General features: G+C 39.1%; 2 protein-coding genes across 11 annotated transcripts in view; one reads left to right on the forward strand and one right to left on the reverse strand.

Moving 5' to 3' along the window:
• pld6 (phospholipase D family, member 6) overlaps nucleotides 1–21743 on the reverse strand; it is a 45979-nt gene that overhangs the window by 11878 nt on the left and 12358 nt on the right. The window contains exons 1-3 of one of the 9 annotated variants that reach the window (XM_061910203.1): nucleotides 20043–20117; nucleotides 4560–4735; nucleotides 3914–4143 (exon numbers count right to left, since the gene is read on the reverse strand). In XM_061910203.1, the coding sequence (XP_061766187.1) occupies nucleotides 3914–4143; nucleotides 4560–4732 (403 nt within the window). In that variant the 5' untranslated portion in view covers nucleotides 4733–4735; nucleotides 20043–20117. Of the gene's footprint in view, nucleotides 1–3913; nucleotides 4144–4559; nucleotides 4736–7041; nucleotides 7069–10886; nucleotides 11109–11335; nucleotides 11587–20042; nucleotides 20118–21743 lie in introns of those variants that run through there. The other 8 variants (XM_061910236.1, XM_061910193.1, XM_061910219.1 and 5 more) reach the window with 8 other exon arrangements.
• Nucleotides 11065–18373, forward strand: LOC133558992 (transcription elongation factor 1 homolog). 2 transcript variants are annotated; one of them, XM_061910266.1, is made up of 4 exons: nucleotides 11065–11218; nucleotides 11459–11590; nucleotides 11685–11755; nucleotides 17505–18373. In XM_061910266.1, exons 2-4 carry the CDS (start codon nucleotides 11475–11477, stop codon nucleotides 17567–17569), a joined length of 252 nt encoding a protein of 83 aa, XP_061766250.1. In that variant the 5' UTR covers nucleotides 11065–11218; nucleotides 11459–11474; the 3' UTR covers nucleotides 17570–18373. The 2 variants fall into 2 exon arrangements, with proteins under 2 accessions (XP_061766250.1, XP_061766243.1); XM_061910259.1 differs by having other exon boundaries at nucleotides 11070–11218; nucleotides 11456–11590.

Raw genomic sequence — 21743 nt, forward strand, 5'->3', positions numbered from 1 at the left:
GGAGAAAAGTGGCCATGCTACCGCAAGGACGATTTATTGTAGTGTCATTGTGATTATACTGCATTCACAGCAATGTATGCAGTGAATGTTACATTTTGGCTGTGTGAATAATGGATTTTCATGAAAGGACAAACTATTTTGGTTTCCTTTTAGCAATTCTGTTCTTCCAGTTAAGGACCGATTGTACGGATTTCCAACCTCTTTTAAAAACATTACCTTGATTTGTCAACTTTAAAGATAGCATTAGAGTTTTGGTTTTGGGTGCAATTCAATACATGGGAACAGTGGCCTTGTGCAGACTCTTGTCTTAAAAAAGCTGCTACAGTACTTAATAGAACAGAAGTGCAACATTGGCTGGCTTGAACATTAGTATGTGCCTGTGCCAATGATTGAGCTATTTGAGCATGAAAGCATTCTGCAGGACAAAGACAAGATAGAAACATGGATGAAAAGAAACAGATTGTGCCTTGGAGCCAAGTGGTTGACATCCACACAAACACGTGCACTTAGAAACACTTGGCCTAATGAAATTTGCTGTTCGGGTTGCCAATTCCTTACTCACTACATTCTTACAATACACAGCGGCTGCAATTTAGAAAATGCGGAAGCGCGAGCGAGAGAGTAACGGAGAGGGAGAGAGACACGCGACAAAGACAGCTGATATCATCCTTTCAATTTACCACCGAGGAACCCTCAGACTTCTTGGCAATGACGCTGGTAGTTCGAGAACAGAGTGCAGACTTTGTATTGGGCAGACCTGAGTCATATTTCTGATATATGCAGCAAAGTAGCTCTAAATAATTACCCCTTAAGTGGTTGATGTCACTTAATATGTACCCAAAAACTTCGGATACCAGACAAACTTGAAAGTTTCATAGTTTGAGTGAGAACAAGCATACCGTATTTTTCGGACTATAAGGCACGCTTAAAATTCTTGAATTTACTCAAAAATTGACGGTGCACATTATAACCCATTATAATTCTGGTTGTGCTTACTGACATCAAAGCATTTTTTGTGGTGCATGGTGTACTGATAGGTGTGACCAGTAGATGGCAGTAGCACATAAGAGAAAAGTGCCTGTTCAATTAATAACGCTAGAAAGCAAGAAACACCAAAACTCTGATGTTTCACTGAGAATATACATTACAGGCGTCATAGGCGTCTGTCAAAATGTTTCAATACGACTTCGATAAACTGCGAAGCTGCACTGCTTGATGGAACACGGCAAAATACACCCTGGACTAGTCGCTACCTCATTGCAGGGCTCCAGACTAATTTATTATACAAAACCCAAAACCAAGTTGGCACATTGTCTAAATCGTAGATAAAAACAGAATACAATGATATGCAAATCCTTTGACTTATATTCAATTGAATACACTACAAAGACAATATATCTAATGACAAATAATCATTCACTTAGAATTAAATGGCAGCAACACATTGTAAAAAAGTTGGCACAGGGGCATTTTTACCACTGTGTTACATGGCCTTTCCTTTTAACAACACTCAGTAAACGTTAAGAAACTGAGGAGACCAATTTTATAAGCTTTTCAGGTGGAATTATTTCCCATTCTTGCTTGATGTACAGCTTAAGTTGTTCCACAGTCCAGGGTCTCCGTTATCATATTTTACGCTTCATGATGCACCACACATTTTCAATGGGAGACAGGTCTGGACTACAGGCAGGCCAGTCTAATACCCGCAATCTTTTCCTACGAAGCCCCGCTGTTGTAACACGTGCAGAATGTGGCTTGGCATGGTCTTGCTGAAATAAGCAGGGACGTCCATGAAAAAGATATTGCTTGGATGGCAACATGTGTTGCTCCAAAACCTGTATGTAACTTTCAGCATTAATGGTGCCTTCACTAATATACCCCCATGCTATCACAGATGCCGGCTTTTGAACTTTGCGCTTATAACAGTTTTGCATAATCGGGACCCTTTAATTTGAGCTTCTCTAAGCTTTTGAATGTCCACCTGTTCATGGTTTCAGTATATTTTGCAATACAAGCTGTTCCATAACAAGGAACTCAAAGAGAGAATTTCACAAAGTTGTATGATCCATGAGTGGACTGATACGTATCCTTTGTTCACATTTTAATATCATTACACCAAGACGGGCCCTGCTTTGAGGTGGCGACTTGTCCAGGGTGTACCCCGCCTTCCGCCCGATTATAGCCCCGCAACCCCAAAAGGGAATAAGCGGTAGAAATGGATGGAAAATGGATGGATACACCAAGACGACATCTAACAAGTGATCAACACTTCGCCATTGCAAGAGAAATTGGATGTTCTCAGAGTGAAGTGGCCACTGAGCTTCGTGACTCGCAGTCAGAGGCATCGGCAGGTGCAAGAGCGATAGAGAAAAAAAACTGTTGTGAATTTTACTGTTCAGCTCCTTATTAGGAGCACATGTGAGTTGGACAAAACATTGGACAGTGGAACATGTGCACAGTGAAACTAACTTAATTGGTCATTGAATAGGGTTTGTAAATAAACAGGTTCATATATTGAAGCAAATTTCTATATAAGAAACCATGTGAATATGAATAATGGGTTCCAGCCTCGATCAAAATCCACGTTTTAGTAAAGGTTTGTATACTCTGTACACAATATAAGGCGCTATACATTACTGTATATTAAACAAACATAAGGGGGTGATATAAAGATATTAACTTTATATTCAACAACAAAGCTAAAACAAAAACTAGCTGAACTGTCCTCTGCCTAATGTAACCAGCTGCCCTGCCAACACGCACACAGACTGTCACTAGCCCTGTGGTATACTCACAGTTTGAAATCACAATTTAACTCATACAGCCAGGTCTCGACAATGATTACAAATAAAAAATCCACTTTACCTTATTGGTTAATCTTCTTGGTGTACAGCAGAAAAAAGGGAGAGGGGGGAGGAGGCAGTGTTGACTATGCTGTGGATATTTCTTGCTTGTACATTGCTTTCTTTCGACTCATATTGAGTTAGCAAACCTGAAAAATGCTGTGAAAAGGCTAAAAACTACTGAAAAGCACACAAAGTAACAATTAGCACAGTAGCTAACAAGAGCACTGCTCTGCTAACTGAATGAGCACGGAGTGATTAGTCCGTCCACAATAAAGTGAAGTGAATAATATATTAATATAGCGCTTTTCTCTAATGACTCAAAGCACTTTTCACACTGAAACCCAATATCTAAGTTACATTTAAACCAATGTGGGTGGCAATGGGAGCAGGTGGGTAAAGTGTCTTGCCCAAGGACAAAACAGCAGTGACTACAATGGCAGAAGCGGGAATCGAACCTGAAACCCTCAAGTTGCTGGCACGGCCTCTCTACCAACCGAGCTATGCCGCCCCATGCATCGTGCTGTGATGCACACAATTGATTAACAAAATGTTTTTTAAATAAAAGGGTTTGTAAATAGAGGTAAAAGTTTAGAATAGGAGTATGGATGGGGGAAATAATCAATTTTTAGATGCATCACATTTCGATTATAGAATCGATTGGTAAACGTCAATAATCAATCGATTTATTTATGGCAAATAAAGTAACGCAGACAGTTCTAAAATTTGGCTGACTGCAGCGAGCTACCTCCCCAAGAGGTAGAGGTATTCTAGTGCACTTTTGGTCCAGTTCTGCACGCATTTCCGTCAATAAATAAATGTGGGAATTAATTTAACTGTTTCTGATTCCAAATGAATTGGGTTTTTTTAAGTCTCAAGCGATAAACGCTTATTCTGTGAAACCATGATAATTAATCATTATTGACAATAAAGAACAAATTTGAGTTGTTGCATTAGCATAAAGAGCTAGCATAACCCTTGTGATCTATCAAACAACACATTATGAACATGATACATTTAAGATATGACCTTTTTTGTACTATTTTCTTCTAAATCCTAATTTCACTTACCCGCCTTGCGAAGGGCTCCTATTTGGGAGCCGTTGATGACGGAATAATGCTTGTCAACCAGGATTCTTACGGTTATTCTCCTTCTGTGCAGTTCTAGGACAGCCCTGCTCAGGTCCATGTTAGAAAAAGAAAACACACATAAATCGAGGGAGGAGGAAGCTGACAGGATGAAGCGCAGGAGACGGGAGAAGGAAGTCTCTACGCCATGAGGCAATGGGCAGTGAGTGGAGCTGCAGGAATAGGAAGCAATTATGTTAGAAATATGTTGTTAGAACACAAATAATTATAGATGGCAATAACTGCCACATGCCATAAAAGAAGAGACATATGTTAGCAATATTTGAAACATAATTCAAATTTGCACAAAGGCTCTGACAGAACCAAGGTTACATCCATGGGACGCAATGTGCTTTCAGCAATTCTAAGGCTCAGTCAATGACAGAACAAATTAACATATGGTTGGCAATTATGAACAGTCTTTTTTTCCCCTTCAAGGACGCCTGTCAGTTAAAAAGCTGCATTTGTCCGTGCAAATGTCGTTTATTGTGACACAAAAGAAAACACATACACAAAGCTCCTCTGTCGCTCTCTTTTCCCCAACAAATCACAGCAAGCTTCATTATGCTTTGTACAAAGAGTCACTTACTGAGGAGAAGCAGGAGAGAAGACGTGCTCCACGCAGGCCACCTTTGAAGGGAAGAAAATAACTTCATTTAGGGTTCTCGGCCGTTTGGAGCGATGCAGATATCTGCACAGCAGTTCCGCACTGAGGGACAAGGCCACAGCAGCTCCCAGGCTGAGCGCACTCACTGTCCACATCTGCTGTAGGGAAAAAAAGCATTAATGTTTTATTTAATGTATACTGGTAGTCTATATTTACTGTAGGTGCTATATACTGTAGAGCTTTGTCACTGACGTCACAATCTGGGTCAGGTAAAATTTCAAGGAATAAATTTGGAAAAATTGCCTTAGTGATGGATCAATCATTAAAATGTTGAAAATCCAGAACATGTTGATGTCAAATGATGCCAAGCTCCACAAAATCTGACCCTGAAACTGATGCTTTTTAGAGAAGATCCACATGACATGCTTTCATCGATATTTACTAGCAACATTGGACTGTTGCACTTTAAGCTAATGAATGCGCAAAACACATTCACATGGAAATTAACTATTAGATATGCTCATCTGGCTCATTTACAGTCTGTACAGCAGATTGCTCATTAATGTGCAATGTCCTGAGTGAAATGATGAATAAATAAAACAGACATTCGTAGTTACCAGTCATGTCGAGTTGTAAACATGTTCACACTTTAAAAATAGAAGTAATGACTCGTCGTTGTTCAGTGTCAATATTTCTTTTTCTAAACGTAATTGCAAACAACTCACTAAAAGCAGGTAAAAATGTACTTGGCGTGATATACATAGCGGTTACAAAATGAACTGAGAAAATTCAGACGTTAACTATCTTAAAACTCATGTATACACTAGCCTTTGAATAGACCCCCCTTTTAAACCAGTTGATCTGCCATCTGTTTTCTGCTCTTCCCCCCACTCCTGCGTGTAGAGGTTATTAGGTGACCACAGAGGATCTGCCAGCTGTTCCAAGTCTGCACCACTCATCCGTGCATCAGTTGATGATGTCTCTGCGCTGCTGACTTGTCTCCACTTAAGATGATCCCTTGATCGCCCCACTATTGAATGGACTCTCACACTATTAACTATAGCCAATCGATGTCGATTGCACCGTTCGCCCTGGGGGTCCCAAAATCTGCAGTCCCCTCCAAGGATTCTCATTGTATCCCATTGGGTTGAGTTTTTTCTTGCCCTGTTGCGGGATCTGAGTGGAGGATGTCGTTGTGGCTTGTGCAGCCCTTTGAAACAATCGTGAATTGGGGCTATATAAATAAACTTTGATTGATGGATTGATCTTTTGACCATCCAAATTCTAACTGAGGCTTGCAATCTGTGTTTTTTCACAACTTTGGGCAGACCGTAGTACTTTTTCTCAGTCTTCTTAAACGAGAATGTTGCTCAAGTTAACCATTTTGCTTTTAACACATGTAGTAGTGTATTTTACACAGATTAAATGTAGAGGTTGTGCTGGTAATTGTGATGTTTATGGCGCTGTCCTCCAAAATGGCTGACTTTCGGATTGCTGATGTCACGCATCACAGCCATTATTATGTTCCTGACCTAAACTTGATGAGAACATATGGCGATTTCTTAAAATCGTAAATTATGTCAAAATGACTAAAAATCAGACTTAAAAACTAATATTAGTCTTCACCTAATTACTAGTTTAAACCGCAGCCGTGTGTCAGCCTGTAGCCTGCGACGCCATCACACGGATAATAAATAAACTAATAAATAAAACAGATACTCGTAGTTACCAGTCATGTTGAGTAGTAAATATGTTCACACTTTAAAAATAGAAGTAATGACTGGTCCTTGGTCAGTGTCAATATTTCTATTCCTAAACGTAATTGCAAACAACTCACTAAAAGCAGGTAAAAAGTACTCGGTGTGATATACATAGCAGTTACAAAATTAACTGAGAAAATTCAGATGTTATCCATTTTTTCACCATCAAATTCATAATTCTGGCTTGCGATCAATGTTTTTTCACAACTTAGGGAAGACATTATTACTGTGGTTCTTTTTCTCGGTCTTCTCAAACCAGAACGTTGCAAAAGTTAACCATTTTGCGGTGTCTTTAAAATACATCACACCCTGGACAAGGTGGCGACTTGTCCAGGGTGTACGCCGCCTTCCGCCCGATTGTAGCTGAGATAGGCACCAGCTCCCCCAAAGGCAATAAGCGGCAGAAAATGGTTGGATGGGTTGTGCTGTCAATTTTGATGTTTATGGAGCTGCTATCCAAAATGGCTTACTTCGGGATTGCCAACGTCACGCATCACAGCCATTATTATGTTCCTGACCTAAACTTGATGAGAACATATGGCGTTGCGACTGTTGTGCAAAACTGTACATATAATTAGTACATTGTATTAATACACACTCAGATTAATATTCAAAATGTTTTTTTACATACGAGTTCACCCACATAAAAGCTAACGTTTTGGCTAAATTTCGTTTCTGAGGCCTAGCCGTGAGGTTAGGCTCACCTTTGTTCGAGACTCGGCCGTTGAACAAATGTGAAAAAAATGTTTTAAAATTGTAAAAAATGTCAAAATGATTAAAAATCAGAGTTAAAAACTAATATTAGTCTTCACCTAATTACTAGTTTAAACCGCAGCCTGTAGCCTGCGACGCCATCAGGCGGATAATAAATAAACTAATAAATAAAACAGATACTCGTAGTTACCAGTTATGTCAAGTAGTAAACATGTTCACACTTTAAAAAAATAAGTAACGACTCGTCCTTGGTCAGTGTCAATATTTCTATTCCTAAACGTAATTGCAAACAACTCACTAAAAGCAGGTAAATAAGTACTCAGCGTGATATACATAGCGGTTACAACATTAACTGACAAAATTCAGATGTTATCCATCTTTTAACCATCCAAATTATAACTGAGGCTTGCGTTCCATGTTTTTTACAACTTTGGGCAGACAGTATTACTGTCGTTCTTTTTCTTGGTCTTCTCAAACCAGAGCGTTGCATAAGTAATACATTTTGCATTGTCTTTTACATACATTAAATGTAAAGATTGTGTTGTTAATTTTGATGTTTATGGAGCTGCTATCCAAAATGGCTGACTTCCGGATTGTTGACGTCACGCATCACAGCCATTATTATGTTCCTGACCTAAACTTGATGAGAACATATGGCGTGTCGACTGTTGTGCAAAACTGTACATATCATTCGTACATTGTATTAATAAACACCCAAATTAATAATCAAACAAATTATTTTACATACGAGTTCACCAACACAGAAGCTAACGTTTTGGCTAAATTTCATCTCTGAGGCCCTGACGTGAGGTTAGGCTCACCTTTGTTCGAGACTCGGCCGTTGAACAAATGTGAAAAAAAATGTCTTAAAATTGTAAACGATGTCAAAATAACTAAAAATCTGAGTTAAAAACTAATATTAGTCTTTACTTAATTACTAGTTAAAACCGCAGTGGTGTGTCAGCCTGTAGTCTGCGCCATCACACGGAAAACAAATAAACTAATAAATAAAACAGATACTCGTAGTTACCAGTCACGTATAGTAAACATGTTCACACTTTAAAAATAGAAGTAATGACTCGTCTGAGGCCCTGCCGTGAGGTTAAGCTTACCTTTGTTCGAGACTTTGCCATTGAACAAATGCAAAAAAAATGTCTTAAAATTGTAAACGATGTCAAAATGACTAAAAATCAGAGTTGAAAACTATTATTAGTTTTCACCTTATTACTGGTTTAAAGCGCAGCGGTGTGTCAGCCTGTAGCCTGCGACGCCATCACGCAGATAACAAATAAACTAATAAATAAAACAGATACTCGTAGTTACCAGTCATGTCGAGTAGTAAACATGTTCACACTTTAAAAATAGAAGTAATGACTCTTCCTTGGTCAGTGTCAATATTTCTATTCCTAAATGTAATTTCAAACAACTCACTAAAAGCAGGCAAATAAGTACTCGGCAAGATATACATAGCGGTTACAACATCAACTGACAAAATTCAGATGTTATCCATCTTTTAACCATCCAAATTCTAACTGAGGTTTGCCTTCCATGTTTTTTACAACTTTGGGCAGACAGTAGTACTGTCGTTCTTTTTCTCGGTCTTCTCAAACCAGAACGTTGCAAAAGTAAACCATTTTGCGGTGTCTTTTAGATACATTAAATGTAAAGGTTGTGCTGTTAGGCCCTGCGATGAGGTGGCGACTTGTCCAGGGTGTACGCCGCCTTCAGCCCGATTGTAGCTGAGATAGGCACCAGCGCCCCCCGCGACCCCAAAGGGAATAAGCGGCAGCAATGGATGGATGGATGGGTAGTGCTGTCAATTTTGATGTTTATGGAGCTGCTATCCAAAAAGGCAGACTTCCGGATTGCTGACGTCACGCATCACAGCCATTATTATGTTCCTGACCTAAACTTGATGAGAACATATGGCGTTGCGACTGTTGTGCAAAACTGTACATATAATTAGTACATTGTATTAATACACACTCAAATTAATATTCAAACGTTTTTTTACATATGAGTTCACCCACATAGAAGCTAACGTTTTCAATATTTCTATTCCTAAACGAAATTGCAAACAACTCACTAAAAGCAGGTAAATAAGTACTCAGCGTGATATACATAGCGGTTACAACATTAACTGACAAAATTCAGATGTTATCCATCTTTTAACCATCCAAATTCTAACTGAGGCTTGCGTTCCATGTTTTTTACAACTTTGGGCAGACAGTATTACTGTGGTTCCTTTTCTCGGTCTCCTCAAACCAGAGCGTTGCATAAGTAATACATTTTGCGTTGTCTTTTACATACATTAAATGTAAAGGTTGTGCTGTTAATTTTTATGTTTATGGAGCTGATCTCCAAAATGGCTGACTTCCAGATTGCTGACGTCACGCATCACAGCCATTTTTATGTTCCTGACCTAAACTTGATGAGAACATATGGCATTGCGACTGTTGCGCAAAATTGTACATATAATTAGTACATTGTATTAAAAAACACTCATATTAATATTCAAACATATTTTTTTTACATATGAGTTCACCCACATAGAAGCTAATGTTTTGGCTAAATTTCATCTCTGAGGCCCTGACGTGAGGTTAGGCTCATCTTTGTTCGAGACTTGGTCGTTGAACAAATGTGAAAAAAAATTCTTAAAATTGTAAACGATGTCAAAATGACTAAAATCTGAGTTAAAAACTAGTATAAGTCTTTACTTAATTACTAGTTAAAACCGCTGTGGTGTGTCAGCCTGTAGTCTGCGCCATCACACGGAAAACAAATAAACTAATAAATAAAACAGATACTCGTAGTTACCAGTCACGTATAGTAAACATGTTCACACTTTAAAAATAGAAGTAATGACTCGTCTGAGGCCCTGCCGTGAGGTTAGGCTTACCTTTGTTCGAGACTTTGCCATTGAACAAATGCAAAACAAATGTCTTAAAATTGTAAACGATGTCAAAATGACTAAAAATCAGAGTTGAAAACTATTATTAGTTTTCACCTTATTACTGGTTTAAAGCGCAGCGGTGTGTCAGCCTGTAGCCTGCGACGCCATCACACGGAAAATAAATAGACTAATAAATAAAACAGATACTTGTAGTTACCAGTCATGTCGAGTAGTAAACATGTTCACACTTTAAAACTATAAGTAATGACTCTTCCTTGGTCAGTGTCAATATTTCTATTCCTAAACGTAAATGCAAACAACTCACTAAAAGCAGGTAAAAAGTACTCGGTGTGATATACATAGCAATTACAAAAATAACTGAGAAAATTCAGATGTTATCCGTTTTTCGACCATCAAAATCAAAACTCAGGCTTGCGATCAATGTTTTTTCCCAACTTAGGGAAGACAGTATTACTGTGGTTCTTTTTCTCTGTCTTCTCAAACCAGAACGTTGCAAAAGTTAACCATTTTGCGGTTTCTTTGACATACATTACACCCTGGACAAGACCGCGACTTGTCCAGGGTGTAAACCGCCTTCCGCCCGATTGTAACTGATATAGGCACCAGCACCCCCAAAGGCAATATGGATGGATGGGTGGGTTGTGATGTCAATTTTGATGTTTATGGAGCTGCTATCCAAAATGGCTGACTTCCAGATTGCCGACATCACGCAACACAGCCATTATTATGTTCCTGACCTAAACTTGATGAGAACATATGGCGTTGCGACTGTTGTGCAAAACTGTACATATAATTAGTACATTGTATTAATACACACTCAAATTAATATTCAAAAATGTTTTTTACATGAGTTCACCCACATAGAAGCTAACGTTTTGGCTAAATTTCGTCTCTGAGGCCCTGCCGTGAGGTTAGGCTCACCTTTGTTCGAGACTCGGCCGTTGAACAAATGTGGAAAAAAATGTCTTAAAATTTAAAATTATGTCAAAATGACAAACAATCAGAGTTAAAAACTGATATTATTCTTCACTTAATTACGAGCAGCGGGGCGGCGTGTCTGCGACGTCATCAGCCGGCTAACACCAGTTGGCATGTGTCACTCCTAATCGCAGTGATTGACGTTTGTGAGAGCCAATCACAGGCGTCTTTCAGCCACAACCTGGCCCAATCATTGAACCGCAAAGGCCAACAAGTGCAAGGTGGGATGAAAGTAAATTTCCTGGGTAATGCAACGTGTATCTCTCCAACCGCCGGTAATCAAATACTTATTTCACCTTTCATTGATTGATTCAAGTTAAGCTTAAACGTTATGTCATTAGAAGATTGGTGAACATTTATTGACTTTAGGATTATCTCGGGGCGTTCATTACCTTCAAACAACAAATATGCTAAAGTTAGCTCTGTGGTTGAATCATCCGTTGTGTTTTGATGACGTCTTTTGTTAATGCTAATCTGGTGTTTCTCTGCCATGTGTCTCCACGAACTTTAAGCAGCCTTTCTAAAAAAAAGATGGGTCGCCGCAAGTCTAAGCGAAAGCCGCCTACTAAAAAGAAGATGACTGGGAGTTTGGATTCTCACTTCACGTGTCCCTTCTGTAACCACGAGAAGTCGTGTGACGTCACTATGTAATCCAACACACCTGTTAACCTCTTTGATGTTTCACCTTCCTGCTAATGGGGAAAGTTGCCTAATTGTCCGTTTTCCTCTCCCTCTCAACAGGGATAGAAGCAGAAATACTGGAATAGTATCGTGTTCAGTCTGTTTGGAGGAGTTCCAGACGCCAATAACATGTATCCTTTCTTCATGGTATGTTTGTGTGCCCACGGTTGATATGTATCTAGTCAGCACTCAAAGACGTACTGAAACGAGATTTTCTTATTAAACGGGGATAGCAGGTCCATTATATGTGTGATACTTGATCATTTCGCAATATTGCCATATTTTTGCTAAAAGGATTTAGTAGAGAACATCGACGATAAAGTTTGCAACTTTTGGTCGCTAATAAAAAAACCTTGCCTGTACCGTAAGTAGCAGACGATGTGCGCTTGACGTCACTGGTTGTAGAGCTCCTCACATTGTTTAAAATCATAGCCACCAGCAGCTAGAGCGATTCGGACCGAGAAAGCGACAATTTTCCCATTTAATTCGAGCGAGGATGAAAGATTGGTGGATGAGGATATTGAGAGTGAAGGACTAGGAAAAAAAGGCGAGGGCAGTGAGAGCGATTCAGATGTTATTAAACACATTTACTGGGATAATTCTGGAAAATCCTTTATCTGCCTATTGTGTTACAAGTGTTTTAGTGAGATTATATAGTACCTGAAAGTCGGAGGGGTGTGGCCATGGGTGTGGTGACCGCAGTGTCTCCGGTGGGAGGAGGTAATAGTCCGCAGCTGCTGCAGGAGGAGGGCATCTCCCCTCATAACTACGGTAAGAGCCAACTTATTGCCACAATTTTCTCACCGAAACCTGCCGGTTGACATGTGGTCGGGATCCATGTTCGCTTGACCGCTCTGTTCCATAGTAAAGCTTCACCTTCGGGAATTTTAAACAAGAAAGGTTTGTGTGGCTAAAGGCTAAACGCTTTCCACCTCCATCCTTCTACTCTGACTTCTCCATCATTAATTGAACAAATTACAAAAGATTCAGCAACACAGATGTCCGGAAAACTGTGTAATTATGCAATTAAGGCTGGCTACTTATAGCTTAGATCGGGCTGGAAAATAATGTCCACTGCAACCCGAGACGTCAAACACACGCGTCATCATTCCGCGACGTTTTCAACAGGATACCTCGCAGGAAATTTAAAATTGCAATTTAGTAAACTAAAAAGGCCGTATTGGCATGTGTTGCAATGTTAATATTTCATCATTGATATATAAACTATCAGACTGCGTGGTCGGTAGTAGTGGGTTTCAGTAGGCCTTTAACAAAGTCAAACTGTGGCCATCATAGGCACTAGTGTTGTCCCGATACCAATATTTTGGTACTTTTCTAAATAAAAGGGACCACAAAAAATTGCATTATTGGCTTTATTTTAACAAAAAATCTTAAGGTACATTAAAAACATTTGTTTCTTATTGCAAGTTGGTCTTTTAAAAAAATAGTGAACAAACTAGACAACGTGTGTTATATTAGTAAGTAAGTACACAAAAGCTAATTTAGTCTGCTGACATACGCAGTAACATATTGTGTCATTTTCCATTCTATTATTTTGTCAAAATTATTAAGGACAAGTGGTAGAAAATGAAATATTAATCTACTTGTTCTTTTACTGTGAAAATGTAATAAACACTTATTCTTACGTTGTTTGATACTTTACATTAGTTTTGGACGATACCACAAATATGGGTATCAATCTGATACCAAGTCGTTTGCAGGATCATACATTTGTCATATTCAAAGTCCTCATGTGTCCAGTGACATATTTCCCAAGTTTATAAACATAGTATACATATAAAAAAAACGAAAGATGTTGTGATGACAAAAAATATCGGCGCAAGTATTGATTAGGTACGCTGCTGTACTTGGTATCATTACTGTGGATGTTAGGTGTAGATCCACCAAATGCGTTTTGTTTACATTTTGACGCCGGTTATCTACGGTTTGTAGCGAAGCATGTTTAGCTATTCCTCGTCCTGCATTGATGATACTTGGAAGAAACTTTCTTTATTTGTCGCCATGGAGGCGAGGATTAGTGATTTGGAAGTAGTTAAAACACTGCCGAATGGGGCTGGACTTTAGCCGCTAGCTAGCTGGCCATGTCTTAAAGCACCTCTTCCAGTGGGCGTTTCAGTGTTATAGCCTCACCTTTATCGTTAGTTTTTAAGTCAAAATGCATCTGTATTCCCTTTTCTTTCTACACACTGTGTCTGTTTGTAAGTACTCTGTGATTGTGCACTGCCGAACATGCTCCTTAACTAGCAATGACACAACGGGGGCGCGGGGTGGGGGGTGGCGGACCGGTACTTTTCAGATGCGGTATAGTACCGAATATCCTTAATTGGTACCGCGGTACTATACTAATACTGGTGTACTGTGCAACCCTAATTAGCACAATGTTTTAAGTAACACTTGACAAGTATTGAAAAAAAGTTGTCTTTTTCAAAATCACCATATGTGTATACTTGTCGCAAAAGTGTAAAAAGAAGCTAGCCACTGTCAAAACAACAGGATTTAAAGATGAACAATTAGAGTTGTGACGTTTGAACAAATCAAGTCATTTGAACGGCCCCGATTTAAGTAAAAGATGACAACCGATTTGCATCTGCGAGTTGTTTTTATCAAAATGTCTTGCAAACAAATTGCCCAGGCATGTTGGAAAGAGTAGCTGAGATAGGCTCCAGTACCCCCAACCCAACTCATTGTCAATGCACCTGGAATAGGATATGGGATATGGGATATGGCACAATCATATAGAATGTTTACAATTAAAACGTGAGCCAAATAAAATTATTATTATTAATTTTTCAAAGTATTTCCCACCCATCATGTACTGTATTTATGCCACACCCACGATGCTAGTTTGATTACAAATATGCATGAAAACATTCCTACAGATATCACACATGGCACGGTTTTGTAATTATGAATTGTTTTACATTGTTAAACTTACAAATGTTGCTTGGGGTGTTGAATGAGAAATCTTTTTGAACAGAAACACTGTGGACAGTTATACTTTGGGTTCAAGGCAAGAAACAGGAAGTACATTTTCAACCCGCAGCTCCGGCAATGAGCAAACTCGTCCAAAAGATGGCGCCATAACACACTTTTTCGTTATGTTAAAATTATTTGTTGAATAAAAAACATTATGACCATTAGCGAAGAAAAAATCCACAAATGAGCCTCACCATTTTACAAGCCGCAGAGTTGAAAGCGTGGGGAAAAATGTAGCGACCTATGGTACGGAAATAACGGCGTGCATATAGGTATACATTTTTATAATTCAAATCTTATAACTTACTTCCTTTTCCTTGATAAAAAACTAGTCACTTCCAAACAATATAAATTACAATAATGAACCAGTCTTTTGAACGGCTCTTTGAAAAGAACAGTTCCTCAAGATTCAATAAGCACATATTGTTGCAGTCGGAACAGAATTTCCCCTTGAGGGTTATGACATACACCTTTCATATCATTTGCGACCGACTGCTCTTTGTGTTGTCACTAGCTGCAGGTTTGTTTTGAGGATTATTAAGCAACACGTTTGCAAACACACGTCTATAAGGCAATGCACGCAGGCATGTCTCTGGTGGATAAACTCTTGGGACACTTCCAGTAGCTTGAGAGAAATCTCACCACCACAGCCGTCCATTTACTGGAAGCTTTCAAATTAATCTCATGGCCCTTGTGTTTAACCGCTGATTTATCTCTGCATCATAAGTCTTGATGGTTCTTTCTACGACTCCTAATTGAAGATTTGGCGCCTCCCTCGTTCCCGCGCCCAGACAGCTGATGTAGCATATGAGGTTATGGTCAGAGTCGGGGAGCGGCTGGGGGGGATCCGGAGTAAACCCACTTGACCTGAAGCTCACGGAAGACTTTCATGTATGAATTTCTTGTACAGAACAGGGCTCCTAAAACCCACAAGTTAATTGAACTCTTTACTTGTTATCAATATTATGACTTTATGCTCATAACTTTAATATCATAGAGCAGGGGTCTCCAATTTTAATCAGTATTAGAGCTGCTTGGACAAAAAGAAAGGCAAGGTGAGTGTGAACGACTCTTGCCGTCGTAGTGTGAGTTGCGTGGACCACCCAGGAAGGACATTTTGTCTATCAGGTTTGACTATATTTCAATAACAGAGCTTTGATGTCGATTGGGTCGCTTTTCAGCTCCTTCTCCGCTGCTCATTGTGGTCGGCTTTTCAGCTGCCGTTGTGGTCGTCCTCGTCTGGGGCTCATTCTCGGATCGTTCTTGTTTCTTCCGGCACTGCTGTATCTGCTGCGGACACTCCTCCTGATCTTTCCTCCTTCTCCCCTTTTATACACTGCAAGGAGATTGTGAGCCACGCACCTGATCTCAATTGCTGCGGCGTCGCTCCCGGCACGCCTCGCCTCTTCGTTCCGCCGCATTCTCCGCCTCCTGGCCGCCATCTTGAGCAGGCCTAAACATGTTGGCTCCGCCTCTCCCCAGTCCTCCATCGCCGGGATTTTACCCGTCTGAACATACTCGCCCCTTCCTTTTTAGAAGGGGCGGGGGAAAAAAACTGCCACGGCCACCTGTCTTCATTTCTTCGTCCTCTTTGACCTTTTCTTTGTCTTCTTCTTTGTTCTTTTCTTCGTCCTCTTTGACATTTTCTTCTCCCACACACAACACAGGAGTTTTTTTTCCTACCAAGGCAGCTTTTTCCAGTGAAATTGAACCTTATTCTTGAACAGTCGTTTTCTGGTAGTCGTTTTGTAGTAAAATGTAAACTTTTCCTCAGAAAACTTTTTCTTGTCAAACACCAACAAAAACATTTTCTTAGTAAACGGGGACGGCATGGCGCAGTTGGGGTAGTGGCCGTGTCAGCAACCTAAGGGTTCCTTGTTCAATCCACACCTACTGCCAACCTCGTCATTTCCGTTGTGTCCTTGAGCAAGACGCTTCACCCTTGCTCCTGATGGGCCGTGGTTAGGGACTTGCATGGCAGCTCCACCCTTCTGTGTGTGAATGTGGGAATAGTGTCAAAGCGCTTTGAGTACCTTGAAGGTAGAAAAGCGCTATTCAAATATAACTCATTTACCATTTAGTAAACGGCAACTTTCCCGTGAACCTTTTCTTAAACAGCAACAAAACTGATTTTTTTTTGTCATTAAAATGACAGCTGTTTCTTCTAAAACAGAAACTATTTATTGTAAAACAATCTTTCTTAAAAAAAAACATCAAATCTGTTTTTTTTTTCCTGTGAACTGGTAACTTTCTCATAAAACACCTTTTTGTCATCACAACGGAAATTTGGTCTCATCAAAATCTGCATTTTTTTTTCTCCTAAAAGGCGTTATTTTCTTGTGAAATTGCAACATTTTTTTGTGACATTGCAACTTTTTTACCCGTGAAATAGCAACTTTTTACCTCATGTAACACAGCAGCAACTTTTCATGTAAATCTGCAACGCTTTCCAGTAACCCGCATCTTTTTTCGTAAAGCGGCATCGTTTTCTTCATAAGGTGGCTTTGTTTTCTTCGTAAAACTTTTTCATGTAAAGTGGCCACGTTTTTCCTAAAACCTTCTTCATCAATGAAGACATTTGTAGAATAAAGACTCAGCCCTTCAGGGTCAGGGTGAATTTTATTGTCCCGTTAAAGACATTTGTCTTGGGCACACTTGCGGCATTATTTTATAATTCTTCCTTGTTTTGACAGTGACAAATGCCATAATAACTTCTGTAACCTTGACCTTTGTGACTTTTTGATCACCTGCTTAAAAATACCACATTGCTTTTTTTCAGCAACACTGTCACACTTGACTTGGTCCATATGGAACTTTTCAAAGTTGATATGAAAACTGTTGTCACACAAGACAAATATGTATCCTTAACCTCTTACTCCTTAGACCTGTCAGAGCCAGTTGACGTGTACAGCGATTGGATAGATGCTTGTGAATCAGCCAATCAATAGCCCTCAAGGACCTGGACTTGTGTCTGGAGGAGGTTGGGAGTTTTTTTTTTTTTTTTTTTTAATGGAGGTATAATCACTGGTATGTGGATTGAAGGAGACTTTAGCCCAACACTTTAAATAAGACCGCAGTGTTTTCCTTTCTTGCAGTGTTACCTGTCTTATTTTTTAACCATCTATCCTCAAATGTTTTTCTTTCATTTTTTTTATTTATTTAAAGAAAAGTCTCGGTTTATATCATGTATCTGCACTCTGACCATTTTATTAGATACAGCTGCACAAGTGTACCTAATAAGGAGACCTATGAGTAAAACGTGGCAAAATAAATTATATACACCAAAAAATGCAACTTAATCTACCTTTGCTATGATGATGTCACATGTAGTTTCATGCTGTCATCCACCAACAAGCAACATGTCCTGTAATGATAATGGCTATGATAACTATAATAATAACCCACATCTCTCTTCATTCTCACAGCCAAAGGTCATACACTATACGCATATGCTACGGTTGAGTTTCTTTGTCTTCTGGCACTGTAACGATGAAAGATGTACATACCATATGTAAATAAGTGCGCTCACTGTAGCTATACAAAAACCATTTGTAGTTACTCCCACTTGGATTATTTTCAGAGTAAAAGAGCAATAAGACGACATGTCACGAACAAATGGAGTATAGATTCATTTGTACTTGATGTATTCAATTGTTACACATGTAATCCAACACTTTATTTATGGAAAATAATGTTTATTTTTTGTTTGTGCAATATGCTTGACCGTACGGTACAATAAAATGAGTTTTGCAGCTCTGGTGGTGTTTGGAAGATTAGAGGGGAAAACATTAAAGAAATATTAAAAAAAAAACTGTTGTGACATTTTAAATTTCAATATCACATGTTACAATTTTATTTTTGTACTTAATTTTTTTCCCAAGTTTTAATTCCTATGATAGCACCCTTTAAAAACATGAAAAATAAAGTACAAATACTACACTTGACATTATTTAGGTAAAAAAAATAATGTTCTATTTACAACTTTATTAATCAGAATATTTCTAAGAGTAATGACTCTTGTCATAATTTATTTTTTAAAAAGCCACGTGTTTGCTTTGTTTAACTTTGCTTAAAATTATTTGTAAACTATTTTTTGTTAAGTTTGGAATTATTTTCTCAAATGAAGACTTTAATCAAGTAATTTCTCATAGAAAAAAAATGATACTTCCTTTTTGACATAACCTGTGGAAAAAAATGTTGGTAACAAACATATCTTTTTTAAATAAACTATTGTATTTTTACTTTTTTTTTAGTTTTGTATGATTAACATTTAAGTCATATGAAGAGGTCATGCAAATCATCACTATATATATATATATATATATATATATATATATATATATATACAGTGTGTGTGTGTGTGTATGTACAGTACAGGCCAAAAGTTTGGACACATTCTCCTTATTCAATGCATTTTCTTTATTTTCATGACTATATTGTAGATTGTCACTGAAGGCATCAAAACTATGAATCAACACATTTGGAGTTATGTCATTAACAAAAGTAGGTGAAATAAATTAAAACGTGTTTTATATTCTTATTCCTTCAAAATAGCCACCATTTGCTCTGATTACGGCTTTGCACACTTTTGCCAATCTCTCCATGAGCTCCAATCACAGCTGTGAAGTGAAAACCACTTCAGCTGACTACCTCTTGAAGATTATCGAGAGAATGCCAAGAGTGTTCAAAGCAGTAATCAGAGCAAAGTGTGGCTATTTTGAAGAAACTACAATATAAAACACGTTTTCAGTAGTTTCACCATTTTTGTTAAGTACATGACTCCACATGTGTTCATTCATAGTTTTGATGCCCTCTGTGACAATCTACAATGTAAATAGTCATGAAAATAAAGAAAATCCATTGAATGAGGTGTTTGGCGTGTGTGTGTGTGTGTGTGTGTGTGTGTGTGTGTGTGTGTGTGTGTGTGTGTGTGTGTGTGTGTATATGTATGTATATATATATATATATATATATATATATATATAATCTCACCTCCCAGGGGGTGATCAAGGGTGATGGGTCAAATTCAGAGAATAATTTTGCCACACCTTGTGTGTGTGGGACAATCATTGGTGTGTATGTGTGTGTATATATATATAAATATATATCTGTGTGTATGTGTATATATATAAATATATATCTGTGTGAATATATATATATATATATATGTGTGTGTGTGTGTATATATATATATGTATATACATGTATAGATATGTGTATATGTATACATACATATATATGTTTCATTGCAGCCATTTACTAAAGTAAAGTGCATTTTATTTCTCAACGTAAACTCAGCACATCATCATAAGTGAGAACAAGAAAAATGTTGGACTTTTTGCAAATGTATTAAAGAAAAACAGCCTATCATATGGTTAGAAGTATTTAGACCGTTTGCTGTGATACTCATATTTAACTCACATGCTGTCCATTTCTTCTGATCCTCCTTGAGACGGTTGTGCGCTTTCATTGGAGTCCAGCTGTGTTTAATTAAACGGATTGGACTTGATTAGGAAAGGCACACACCTGTTTATAAGAGACTTTACTGCTCACAGTGAATGTCAGAGCAAATGAAAACTGCCCAGGGCGTTCAGAGAGAGATTTTGTGGCAAGGCACTGATCTGATGCCAATGTCACAAGAGAATTTCTGCGGTACTCAGGGTTCCTAAGAGCACAGTGGCCTCAATAATCTTTAAATGGAAGAAGTTTGAGATGACCCCAACTCTTCCTAGACCTGGCCGTCCAGCCAAACTCAGCAATCGTAGGACAAGCGCTTTGGTGGGGGAGGTAAAGAAGAGCCCAAAGATTAGTGTGGCTGAGCTCCAGAGATGCAGTAAGAAGATGGGTGAAAGTTCCACAAAGTCTCCCACACTATGAGAAATAGGATTTTCTGGTCTAGTGAGACCAAGATTGAACATGTTGGTGTTAATTCTCAGCGTTATGTGTGGAGAAAACCAGACACTGCTCATCACCTGCTCAATACAATTGCAACAGTGAAACATGGTGGTGGCAGCATTATGCTCTGGGGGAGTTTTTCAACAGGGACATGAAGACTGGTTGCAATTGAAGGAAAGACGAATGTGACCAAGTACAGAGATATCCTGGAAGAAACCAGTTTTCAGTTCAGTTTTTCTTTTTTAATAAATTTGCAAAAAATGTATACATCGAACATTTTTCTGTCAAGATTGGGTGCTGCTAAATGTGAATTACTGAGAAATAAAATGCACTTTTTTGATTTTAGCAAATGGCTTCAATGAAACGAGTGAAAGCAATCCACTGTATATATTTACCTTTGAGACACTAGTGATTTAGGGCTATATAAGTAAACATTGATTGATTGATATGCTGTGTGTGTGTGTGTGTGTGTGTGTGCGTGGGTGATAGTCGAACCTCGGATTCAGGAACAGTGTGGCTTTCGTCCTGGTCGTGGAACCGTGGACCAGCTCTACACTCTCAAAAGGGTCCTTGAGGGTGCATGGGAGTTTACCCAACATACATGTACTTTAGATCGTGTCCCCCGGGAAGTCCTGTGGGCAGTGCTCAGAGAGTATGTAATTGTGGCGGTCCGCTCCCTGTATGATCAGTGTCAGAGCTTGATCGGCAGTAAGTCGGACACGTTTCCAGTGAGGGTTGGACTCCGCCAAGGCTGCCCTTTGTCACTGATTCTGTTCATAACTTTTATGGATAGAATTTGTAGGCGCAGTCAATGCGTTGAGGGGATTTGGTTTGGTGGATGCAGGATTGAGTCTCTGCCTTTTGCAGATGATGTGGTCCAGGCTCTTCAGCTCTCTCCTAATTGGTTCGCAGCCAAGTGTCAAGTGACTGGGATAAGAATCAGCACCTCGAAGTCCAATTCCATGGTTCTCGCCTGGAAAAGGGTGAAGTGCCATCTCCAGGTTGGGGAAGAGATACTGCCCCAGGTGGAAGAGTTCAAGTACTTCGTACTCTTGTTCATGAGTGAGAGAAGAGTGGATTGTGAGATCGACAGGCGGATTGGTGCGGCGTCTTCAGTAATGCGGACGCTGTATCGATCCGTTGTGGTGAAGAAGTAGCTGAGCCGGAAGGCAAAGCTCTTAATGTACCGGTCGATCTCAGTCAGTCCCCATCCTCACCTGTGGTCAT

Source organism: Nerophis ophidion, linkage group LG01, assembly GCF_033978795.1.
Source record: "Nerophis ophidion isolate RoL-2023_Sa linkage group LG01, RoL_Noph_v1.0, whole genome shotgun sequence".
Classification (NCBI taxonomy): domain Eukaryota; kingdom Metazoa; phylum Chordata; class Actinopteri; order Syngnathiformes; family Syngnathidae; genus Nerophis; species Nerophis ophidion.

Excerpts from the sequence above, each read along its gene's own strand:
- LOC133558992 (XM_061910266.1), top strand. The coding sequence starts at position 11,475 with ATGGGTCGCCGCAAGTCTAAGCGAAAGCCGCCTACTAAAAAGAAGATG. Across the intron at positions 11,591-11,684 it reads AAGTCGTGTGACGTCACTAT|GGATAGAAGCAGAAATACTG; the intron begins GTAATCCAACAC and ends CCCTCTCAACAG. Across the intron at positions 11,756-17,504 it reads GTTCCAGACGCCAATAACAT|ACCTGTCAGAGCCAGTTGAC; the intron begins GTATCCTTTCTT and ends CTTACTCCTTAG.